The 12,733-nt window shown below is 42.9% G+C and overlaps 1 protein-coding gene across 1 annotated transcript; it reads left to right on the forward strand.

The window, feature by feature from the left end:
* Positions 1–4,554: 4,554 nt before the first annotated feature.
* LOC306937913 (protein mono-ADP-ribosyltransferase PARP11-like) lies at positions 4,555–6,346 on the forward strand (the record flags this gene model as incomplete). The annotated part of the gene is made up of 2 exons (XM_079521940.1): positions 4,555–4,653; positions 5,384–6,346. The coding sequence occupies 2 exons, from the start codon at positions 4,555–4,557 to the stop codon at positions 6,344–6,346; spliced, it is 1,062 nt and encodes a 353-aa protein (XP_079378066.1).
* Positions 6,347–12,733: the final 6,387 nt, after the last annotated feature.

The following is a 12,733-nucleotide window of genomic DNA, read 5'->3' on the forward strand; positions in this document are numbered from 1 at the left end:
TGGTCTAGAGGGGCGGATTCAAATTTGCCGGCAAAAACAGCCGATGGATCCTATTGGTTCACTGATCTGTGCTGTGATCGTGTATTCAGTGTGACAGATTAAATGAAGCAAAGTCATTAACCTGTGAAGAAAACGTAAACGTCCAATAACCAGTCAGAAACTTCTCCAGTTGGTGCAGTCCATTCTGGCTCCATTAGTGACTGGGTAGATTCTTCTGCAGTTGGTGCAGTCCATTCTGGCTCCATTAGTGACTGGGTAGATTCTTCTGCAGTTGGTGCAGTCCATTCTGGCTCCATTAGTGACTGGGTAGATTCTTCTCCAGTTGGTGCAGTCCATTCTGGCTCCATTAGTGACTGGGTAGATTCTTCTCCAGTTGGTGCAGTCCATTCTGGCTCCATTAGTGACTGGGTAGATTCTTCTCCAGTTGGTGCAGTCCATTCTGGCTCCATTAGTGACTGGGTAGATTCTTCTCCAGTTGGTATAAAGTAGAGCCTTCTTCCGGGTGTTTCCACTGAAATGAATAGCGGGGGGCGGTTCGGCCTCTATCCTTTTATTACTCTACGATTTAAACCCATTCCTCTGCATTCACCCTCCTCTCTCATCTCATCCAGCTGTCTGTCTCTGAGTCTCCTCCTCCATGCGTCTGATGTCATGATTGTCATCCATATTCAGTTCAATCCACCTGTCAATAAAACAGAACAGCTGTCTGTGGAACAGAGAGTGAACACAGACTCCTCTCCTGCTTCTGTATAAGGTCCTACACACATTATTATTTTGCAGTCCGAGCCACTTGAACTTGCCAGTTCATAGGTACACATGTAAGGACCCGTGGAGCCACTGGGTCACTTCCTTCTTCCAGTTGGCTCCAAGCTGTCCTCTTCCCGTCTTGTCCGACTTGAACATTGCAGGACCCTCCTTCACCCTCCTAGACAGTCCGCTCTGGAAACCTGTCATGTCGATGTAAACCACCTCCTCCTTCTTCCACTGCTCTGGGTCAAGTTATAAGTATTTTCCTGCTCTCCCACATCAGGTTAGTGCCACACCTCGATAATTATGAAGAAGTTATCCTTCATGTATTCATTTGTCAGAACAGTGCGACAGTAAGGATAAGCATTCCCGGCTTTCTGATGGACGTCCAGCGAACCTTTCCGTGTGATCACATACTGTACTGATTAACTTAGGAAATGTAGTCTTCATGTACATGTACACACCGTACAACACATTAACCAAAAAGTCAACTTTTTAATAAGTCAACTTCATTAACACAAGTCGACTCCCACCAGGAGAATTCTAAAGTTTAAAAAAAAAATCACACTCGTGTGAAGTGAGGGGCGCTCTTATCATCGTACATTATCGTACATCATCTCATTCTGGCCAATCAGAAGTTGCGTCCTGACCTTCGTCATCAATGTTTGTGTTACGCAATGTTTGTGTTTACACTATGACGTAATTTGACTATGAACTAAAATGTACACTATGATGTAAAATTCTCAATTTATTATCAATGGGAATGTAATGTTTGTGTAGGACAAAGTTTGTGGACACACACTAAAAGCTGGACATAGGAGGGGCTAGCGCCCCTCAAAAAACAGGGGCGCTCTTATCATCATACATCATCATACATCACATTCCGTGCTCAGCCAATGAAATGATCACAAAAGTCATTCCGGCCAATCACTTCTGGCGTCTTCACTTTTCTGCCCTCACTTTTATCTTCAATATGTACTTTGTTCAGCCAATCAAATCATCGCTATGGGGTGATCAGCCAATCACAAGCCAATGTTTGTGTTCACACAAACATTGGGCATAGGAGGGCTAGTGCTAGTTCAAACTGGATTGGTTATTGTCATGGTCAGAAGTGATTTGGTCCTTTTCCCAGCTGCATCAGGAGTTCAGTCTCGGTGGAGCTGTGACTCTGCCTTTGATGTACCTTCCCCTGCATGCTCTGTGCCACTCATTGACTAGCTTAACACTTTGATTGCTACAAGATCTCAACAGGCCTATTTGGATGTTGCTACCGTTTAACATTGCACAAAGGCCTTGTTCGGGGGCCCACAGCAAAATGTTCTCTTATAGCGAGAATCACACGCATACATCAAAAGAAAGCTGAACTTGTCCACTTCAATTTAAAAAATACATTTTGATTTTACCATGTTCCATTCTGGAGATATTGACCTTTTTGCAACACCTGCATTTGCCTGGAAGTGGTTATCTTGAACAGCGAGCAGAGTTATGGATGGTTTAAAGTCAGAGACATTGACAGGCAGATATAAAATTGAACCCAATAAATATCCTATACATCCTATACACCGAATGAAAGCCCTGAATGTGTACTTTTACGAGGAAAAGAGTAAACATTGATCCCATGTACAGTTAGACAGTAATTGGTTATTGAATGCAGCTTGTGCCCACCAGATAACTTCAGAGAAGACATGGACGTGAACTCCTCAATATTCACAAAATAAGGCCTATAGCGACATATAAATACTATATACCGTATGAAACAGAAGACTCTCTGCTTTCATAAGAAAAAAACTTCTACTGTAGTAATAATGAGTGAGCGGAGTTGCACCGCGCAACTGTAGAGAACAGTTGCACCGCTCACTTCACAGGGGTGTGATTTTTATTATTACAGTAGAAGTTTACAGACCAAACTGTAAATAAAAGGTTTACATGACTTTCTGTCTCAGTCCGTATATAGCGAGCTGTAGTGAATAAGTACAGAACAGTTGCAACGCTCACTTCACAGGGGTGTGATTTTTATTATTACAGTAGAAGTTTACAGACCAAACTGTAAATAAAAGGTTTACATGACTTTCTGCCTCAGTCCGTATATAGCGAGCTGTATTGAATAAGCAGAGAACAGAATATGGGACAGAGTTGCACCACTCACTTCACATGGGTGTGATTTTTATTATTACTACAGTAGAAGTTTTTTTCTTATGAAAGCAGAGAGTCTTCTGTTTCATACGGTATATAGTATTTATATGTCGCTATAGGCCTTATTTTGTGAATATTGAGTTCGGGTCCATGTCTTCTCTGCAGTTATATCTGGTGGGCGCAATGTGCAATGTAACCAATTTATGACAAACTGTACATGGGATCAATGTTTACTCTTTTCCTCGTAAAAGTACACATTCAGGGCTTTCATTCGGTGTATAGGATGTATAGCATATTTATTGTGTTTATTGTTATATCTGCCTGTCAATGTCTGACTATAAACCTTCATAACTCTGCTTTCTTAGATGATGATGATGATTGCATCATTGTCTTGATCGCAAAACATTGGGGGGGGGGGGGGGGGGGTTCATGGGCACATTGGGCAGCAAAAGTCTTGATCCGTACGGCTATAAAAAGTCCCATTCCACCGTTCGGTTCAGAACTATAGTATAACGGTGAGACGCGTTGTCATCATCAGCTGATTTTGTTTTTCAAGCTAGTGAAGTATATTTACTAACAAGAGAACATGCCTGGGCATGCAGGTTGGAGGCGATGGAGGGAAAAAAAAGATTCACCCGGCTGTGATGTCAACGACAACGGATCACAACACCACGGTTTAGGACGCGGAAAAGTTCGTTATACATTACACCCGGGTCGATTACGTCCCCGATGCGTTCATTGCGGTCTTATCACTACAATTATAATGAATAAAAAAGCGTTACAATCACACGTCCGAGCGATCTCCGATTATGACGGTTCTGCATGGCGATACGTGATCCACCAACGGCACACTGTCTTGTCGTGGCGGCCCCTCGATACTGTGGTTAGTTCGTAGTATTGTAGGCTCGGGGATCGTTTGGTCGCTACAGTATGAAGAAGGAAACATGCATCTGTCCATGTGTGTTGCAGACGCAATGCAATTCCGATCGGATCCGGTGCATATGTGTTTAGGCAGCGATCCGTTCATCATGTTTTTTTCCGAGAGACAGAGCCAGCCAGGACAGAGCCCCCATCTCGCAAGGCCCTCCTCCTGCAGGAGAAACAGGAGGGGAGGGGGGAATCGAGTAGTATAGTGTTGTGTGAAAGCCAATAGCTGGAGGAAAGCCTGGTGAGGCGAGGTTAGGTGAAATTTGATTATTTTCACACACCGACTGGATCATTCCATGGGCGCGCATGGGCGCGTCCATTTTACACTGGCTTAGTGGCTTCTACACGTAAAGCGGCCCGCCCTCCTGTTTTCAGGAGGGGAGGGTTTTTTTTTTTTTTTTTTTTTTCTGATCACGTGAGCGGGACTAAGCAGCAATGATAGGGCGATGGTTCTTCATTGTCCGGGTGGGTAAAAATATGAATGAAAGTATGCTATAAAAAAGTGATTGAAACGTATTGATACGTGATTCGCACCCGACGTTTGATTAATTGATAACGTATTGATACGCGATTCGCGTCGGCTGTGTTAACTGCACTGTGGGTGCCCTAAATGGGATGACGTCATGAAATGAGAATTCGACTCGACTTCAACTTTTATGACAGCAAGTCGACTTGCAAAGATCACAAGTCATAAATGCCCTAATGCACGCCCCATAGGTCTAGCAAGAATGTGGTGATGTGAAGAGTATGACACGGCAGCCCTGCATGCCTCCTGTGCTGGGTACGACCAGACAACAAGATGAGGATGTGGAGTTGGAGAGGCTAACAGAGGAGCAGCGATCCTTAGTATCATTAACTACCAAAGTGCATATATAGTGAGGATATATGTAAGCTCCATCTAAGGACAAGCGAGGACACCGTGAGATCAGCATTATGATGTGGCGTCTCTCAAAGAGAGATTATAGGACCCAGGTTCCCAGGTTCAGGAGTTCAGTTCGAGCTCGGGGACTCCGGTGACACCTCTACCCAGAGTATAGGAACACTGCAAGGAGACCTTGTGGAGAGCGAACAGGGCAGATTGGAGAACGAGACGTTGGCTACAGAAGATCATTGCTTGATTGGGCAGGTTCACAGCCACAACAGAATACTTCAGCTCTCAGCTAAAGGCAACCAGCAACACACAATATCCTACTCTGGTTGTAATGAATTGCTTGCAGCAGACCGCCTGTTGACTTACTTAGAAGGCAACTGACAGGGCAGTGTCGAATCTGACTGATCAAGACCTAGTTTCATCCACTCCCTCTTGTCTCCTTGCTGTCCTCTGCTACTGAGTACAGCTGCAGGCTTAGGTCTTACCCTGTTTGTGGTTATACTACTCTGTTGCGATATTAAACTTTGGCGAATCCACAAAAGCCTCTGAGTTGGGTAGGAGGACAGAGGGAGGAGACTAGGAGGAGGAGCACCAAGGTTCTCTTTTACTCATGGACATTGATTCATTAAAAAAAAGAAAACAGGAGGACCAGATTGTGTTTGAAAAATGGACACAAATAACACAACTGCTCATGTTTCTATCCAGCCAGAGGAGGACAAGAGTGAGTTTGAAGAAATGGACACGTCAGAAGAAATGGACACGTCAGAAGACAACTGGTCTTGGTTCTATCTGGCAGAGTGTGGACTTTGGCACATGTTTGAAATTGACAAACAACCTGCAGCACGCTTTGTGACATGTGCTCAGATTGAACAGTGTTACAGCAGGAACCAACATGGTTTCATAGAATTGAACACACACAGGCTGGACTTCTCAGCTATGAAAATGATCAACAAAATGACAGGGAAGCAGCAGCAAATCAAACGCTCCCTCCACTCTGAAACCGACTTCAGGTTTATATGTGATAACCTTGCGTTGGAATTAATTAATAATGTTCCCTATGAGCTAATCCAGCTGGACAGAGAAACCTATGAGTTCAATGAAGTAGCCAAACTGTATGACAAGACGATGGTGGGACACCCCATCAAATCCATCCAGAGGATTCAAAATAAACACTTATGGGAGTTGTTTTGTAGAAAGAAGACGCAGTTAAGGAGCGTCAGGCGTGACGTAGAGCGAATGCTGTTTCATGGCACCGATGGCAGAAGCGTAGAGGGTATATGCGTTAATAACTTTGACCTCCGCCTAGCGGGGTGTAAATCTGGCTCTCTATTTGGCAAAGGGATCTACTTCGCTACAGACGCCAAATTATCTAGCAGGTACACCTCACCTAGCAGGTACACCTCACCTAGCCTCAGGTATGCCTCATCTAGCAGTTACACCTCACTTAGCAGGTACGCCTCATCCCGTGTGATGTTCCTGGCCAGAGTGATTGTAGGGGAATACACAGTGGGCCGTGCTCACTACTGCAAACCCCCCGAGATCCGATTCCTGCAAGTTTATGACAGCTGCGTGGACAATGTCAGTAACCCACAACAGTATGTCATCTTTGACAGCAATCAGATCTACCCTGAGTACCTGATTGAATTCTCTCGCAAGTATCCCTGCTGAGCTGGATGGTGAGAAAAGGAAGTGGGCCCCAAAAGGAGGCCTTGAAGGTTTACATGACGTTTCAAATGCCACTTGAATCTCGATCCTGTAGAGCAGCGTTTTTCAACCCTTTTCATATCAAGGCCCATTATTATTACTTGCGCAAGCAGAGCGTGCAAGTCATGTTTTCGGCCAGGTGCGATGTTTGGGGCCAGCACACGTTATGACGTCATATGCTGGCCCCAAGCTGATCGCGCAGGTGTGTTTTTGTCATGCTATGAAGCATATGTCCCATGACGTGATGAAGATATGTACAAATGTCCCTTAGAATGCACGTGATATGATGTCATACCCATGACGTGATGATATATGTACAAATGTCCCTTAGAATGCACGTGATATGATGTCATACGGACATACGGAAGCTGACCGTGCAGGTATGTTTTCCGTGAATCGTGATTTAGATTATGTACCAATGCCAGGGTATAATTGGTTGACGATGATGATACGTTTCAGTGTCAATTGACCCAGCCGATTACATTATACCACCAACCACTCAGAAAAGTAAATATATATACATGTACACATATATGGACACATGAGCATAATGACGTGTTAAATATATGTACCAGTGCCAGGGTATAGTTGACGGTGACGTAACGATGACGTGTTCCAGTGTGACGTCAAACAAGCTTATAAGTATCATAATCAAAATCATAATTTTTCAACACTAGTGCGCGCTCTGCTTGCGCACTAGTAGGCCAAGTAGGCACTCGACAGAGTGCAGTTCTAGTTTATTCTCCATTTGAGCCACGGACCACCATGTATGATGACATTTAACCGTCAGACCCAAAACTAAAGAATATTTTGTTGTCGTTGCACAAGATGATGTCCACAATTCCAAGCTGTATTGATGTTGGTACCATTAAGGGAGATAACAGGCAAAATGTTGATAAAAATAACAATTCTAGACTTCCTGTAAGTTAGATCCAGATGTTTAACATTAATGTAACTCTTGAGATCCGTACGGATCCATTTGGTTTCATTTTACGCTCTCAAGAGCAAAAGATCGAATAAGGGTCCATTTCCATTTGGTTACCAACTCTCCATCATTTAGATGGGGACCACCTGGAATCCCCTCAAGGACCACTGGTGGTCCCCGGACCGCTGGTATACGTTCCGGGGCTGGGAACCCTCAAAACAATACAAAAGCGGTGGAAGTTCAGATGCAGAATTCAATGAAGTTCAAAAACTGAAATTGCAAAAAAAAAGAAAAAGAAAAACAGTCAGTATTAGTCAGGCTTAAGTCTAGTAGCTACAGCATACCATAAGTAAGAAAAGGTTGAACACTAGAAAGTGAACCATCAGAGACCTCTGTTGCACCTGTACATCAGGGGTTCTCAACCCGTGGGTTGCCAAATTATTTTGGGGGGTCCCCAAATAATCTTCAAAAAAAATTGCAATTGAATGGCTGGAAAGTGGAAATGAAGAGTTTACATAAGTACACATAGTACATGCATACACCTTCCCTAATGATTATATCTGGTTTCAGTATTTATTTATGGTGTATTGTCTCTATTATTAAGGTTATTGTAGCAGTCAATTTATATTGGGCGTCGGGAGGGGGCGGGGCGGGGGTCCTGAGACATTGCCAAAGCATTTCTGGGGGTCCCCGGCCAAAAACGTTGAGAACCCCGGCTGTACATTACTCACAAGAACCAAGCGCAAACTGAATGACAAGCAGGGTTTACATAGAAACAAATCACTGGAAAAAAAAACTGTGTTGTTAACTAACCACCGGTGTGGTGGTTAGTTAACAACATAGATATTAAATAAATCACACCCTCTTATCATTATACATCGTACATCATCTCATGAACAACTGAATTGATGTGATTGGTTCGCCGATTTGCTCGTCTACATAATGACGTAAATGTTCCCTTCATTGTCAATGGCATTTAATGTTTGTGTTGCCACAAATTTACGTCATATTTGAGGCACATATGACATCATTTCTCATTTCATTGTCAATGGCAAATATTGAGACGTGTGTGGACAAAAGCTGTGGAGGGGCGCTAGCACCGTGTGAAGTAGGGGCACTCTTATGATTACAATATACATCATCATACATCATCTCATCATGAACAACTGCATTTATGTGATTGGTTAGCCGATTTGCTCGTCTACATACGACGTAAATTTTCCCTTCATTGTCAATGGCATTTAATGTTTGTGTTGGGGGAACTAACCCCACTCAATTGTTATGATCCTCTGTTGCATTATTTTTTTTACAGTTTACAATTAGACTAATCAGACTGATTAGACTACAGTACCAATCTCTCAGTCAAATAATGCAAAAATCCTATTTTTGAATATGTATATGTATTGTATATATGTATGTGCCTTTTATTTCATTGTTAATGGTAAGATACCGGGGTTGTGGCTCTTTCAGAGCGGGAACTCTGGGGGGAGGGAGGGGTACAAAAAGTTCAAAAAAATTGTATGCTATTTTTGACTCATGTGACTTGAAAAATTAATAAAGAAACTTTGATCAAATAATGCAAAAAAAGAAAAAAAAGAATCACACCTGTGTGAAGTGATCTTATCATCATACATCATCTCATTCCGGCCAATCACAATTTGCGTCCTCACTTTTGTCTTCAATGTTTGTGTTTACACACAAACACTCAAAACTGGCCATTTATTTACAATGGCATTCAATGTTTGTGTTTGCACAAACACTCAACATTGGATTCATTGTCAAAGTTTCTTTGGCGATTTAATTTTGATTAGAAAACATACACTTCAACCCTACACCCACTTCAACCCTACACCCACTTCAACCCTACACCCACTTCAACCCTACACATTTCGGCCATTTGAAAATAGCAGATCTACAATCGCAACACGACGCATTGTGAGCTTGTAGATCGGCTATTTTCAATAGATTTTGTACACATTTTGAACTTGTGAAATGGGACATTCTGCAATATGAGTACTTTTACTTTTAGTACTTTAAGTACATTTTGCACTTTTACTAAGTACATTTTGCACTTTTACTCAAGTACATTTTCAATTCCGTACTTTTACTTGGTACTTTTACTTAAGTAAAACAATTGAGTACTTTTTCCACCACTGATTGCAAGCAAATTAGTTTTGCATGAATAACACACAGTCATCACAAATGTGATGAGGTCAGCACATTTGGGCACATTTGGGCAAGTGGCTATGGCAACATTTTGTGCAAAGCTAATGTAACATTTTACGGTCACCTTAGGTAGGTGGTACCAATTTGTGAAAATATCAGTGTTGGCCCCTGCACTAATATCAGTGTTGGCCCCTGCACTAACCAATGCAAATGGAACGATTAACACTGGGGGGTAATTGACTTTCCACGCAAGTAGTACAGTGCATGTCTACGTCTTGAGCCACTGACCTCCAGGAAGAGATTTTAGAGCTTATTGGATAGTACTCCCCCCCACTTCGTCATCCTTGTGTACATTAATACAGGAGATTAAATAGTGAATAACTTTCCAAAATGTAATTACAATTATTGAGCAAAATTTCCCTCACTCGTGTTTGAGCTTCCGCACAATTTATTGTTTTGTGTCAACCAATTAGATTTTCTGCTGGGGTTTCCAATTACCCATTAATTAGTTTTCTCTCTTTCCTTTTCTGTTCTTTTTTCATTGTTTGTTTTTTACATTTATTTCTTAAAACACTCTGACTCCCATCCTTGTACTATGCAGTCTGTCTGTCTTTCTTGAGTCAGTTCATGTACAGGTCCTTTGTGTATGAGCGAGTGCCTTCGTGTTGTATATAGACTGTATGTCTGTGTATGTATTGTGGACATGGTGAGTGAGTGAGTGAGTGAGTGAGTGAGTGAGTGAGTGAGTGAGTGAGTGAGTGAGTGAGTGAGTGAGTGAGTGAGTGAGTGAGTGAGTGGTAGGTATCACCAGTTGGTTTGGAAACCGTTTGGAAACCTAACTGTAAAATACAAATCTGAGATCCTTAGATTAGCCAAAATGGCAGGGAAGATCATGGGTATGTCTACACCTCCGATCACCCCCCTGGTCATCTTTGAGCAGGCCACCATTGGACAGGTTAAGAAAATTGTGTCTGACCCCTCCCATGTACTATACCCTGAGTATCGACTAATGCCATCAGGTAGGAGATACAAGGTCCATACGTGCAAGTATAATACTGTACAAGCATTCCTTTGTCCCTCTGTCAATCACACTCCTTAACAGAGTCCTTGCAGAGGGCAGACAGGGTAGGGGTCGAAGGTTATGAGGTGATGTTCTTCCCCTCTTTTGCACTAGGTATGGTGGTGTGTGGTATTTTAATGTTGTACGGGTCACTGTGTGCCTTTGTTGTCTTGTATTGTATCTGTATGCTGCAGGGCGGGTCCTTGGGGAATGGGGTCCAAGACAAATTTCTCAAATTTCACAAAATAAAGAGTGAGTGAGTGTGTGTTAGGGTATGTTAGATCCGAGTGGATGGGACAGATGGCCCAGCCTCTCAGCAACAGCGACACACACACACACACACACACACACACACACACACACACACACACACACACACACACACACACACACACACACACACACACACACACACACACACACACACACACACACACACAGCTCTCAGGAGCTCTGGCTCTCTGCTCTCGGGCTTCTACAGCCGTTTGGTGCAATTATCTCCGCTTCTGCTCTCCTACCCAACCCTGGAGCAGTCTCTCACACACTCCACACACAGGCATACAGTAATGTACTGGCAGGCAGGCAGGCAGGCAGGCAGGCACGCACGCACGCACACACACACACACACGCACAACACACACGACAAACATCATACCTGGTGATGAGTCATAGACCAAACATCATGAGTGCATCTTTATATCTGTGCATGTGCTCGCGTGTGTATGCATGTGTGTGCGTCTACGTTAGGACCCGTTTCTCCTGTGAGTACGGGATAACAGTATTTGACAGACAGATGAGTTATACCACACTAGGCTAAACTAGTGGATAAACTCAGCTAAACTACTGCACGCTAACGGTTGGTGAAATGTGTACAAATACATTTCTGAACTTGTGCCACATCATGAACCATCCAGACTGCTCAGCTTGCCTGCGACATGCAGGCCTGCTTCCTGAGCCCAGAGTCAAAAACTAAACTAAAGCTGAGAAAAAATAAACTCCCAGAAAAATGCAGGGATGCTTAACATTCAGATATTTCACATCAAAGACCTTTTTCTTTGCCGCTGCCTTTTTTAATCATTGGGCTGCTCCACCAGGCCGAAGGCATGGGGAGAGAGTATGTTTTGCACTCCGTCCGTGTACAGTGTAATCTCCAGCACCGTTAATTGTCTTATCTTAATATTTTGCACAAAGCAATTGGAATTTCCTTGTTGTTGGGATATACTGTACCACTGATTATCAAACCTCTTAATTTCAAGGATCCCCATAAGTCTGAGTGTACAAATGGAACCAAATGGACGTGTAGAGTTACAGACTTGCAAGGATGCATTTGGTACTCTCTCGGAAGCCTTTTTGAGAGCCGCTGGGCTATGCAAATAGTTGCCTTGTCTATATTCTGCAGTGTTCATTTCACTCAGACCAATATAACCAAATGGACCCTTATGGGTTAATTTGGTTACATTTGGATAAATGAACACCAAGGATATTAATGTGTAGAACACTGCAATTACAGAATTTTGACCTCGTTTTTCTGCCACTTTCTGAATGTCCCTACAATCTTACGACTAAAATTGGAGACTTCAGAGATGACACAGATTCAGAATGTGAATGCACCAGATAGAGGGTTTGCCATTGAGGCAATATTACAAAAACACTCGTGTTTGACAAAAATGACAGTTTCTGCACCTTGCCTATTTAACGTTGTACAATGCCTGACCTATATTCCCCCTCCTGAGAAAATGGAAGCTGCAGGGAGCCCCAGGAACATATTTTTAGATGGCTTGAGAAAATAATAGATGTGAAAAGTGCTGCAATCAATAACTTATTTTCTGTATCAATGTGTTAAAATGAAGATCAATATTCACACACACACACACACACACACACACACACACACACACACACACACACACACACACACACACACACACACACACACACACACACACACACACACACACATTGAAACACATGTATGAACTAATCTACAAAATGTAATTTTGTAGTGTTTTGTAGTAGTACAGCGATACAAACTACTACTACTACTTTCCTCAGCCTCAGTCAGAGTGGGGGAGCGTACAGGTTGTCCCTCTACAAAAAACAAGCTGCAGGCAAATGAATGCAAGTCGTGCATTGTTAAATATCAGAGAGAATATCGTCTGTGCTCATCTTTAATTTCTATATGGCTTGTTTTCTGTTGTAG

This window comes from Electrona antarctica (assembly GCF_951216825.1).
Source record: "Electrona antarctica genome assembly, chromosome: 15".
NCBI classification, from domain to species: domain Eukaryota; kingdom Metazoa; phylum Chordata; class Actinopteri; order Myctophiformes; family Myctophidae; genus Electrona; species Electrona antarctica.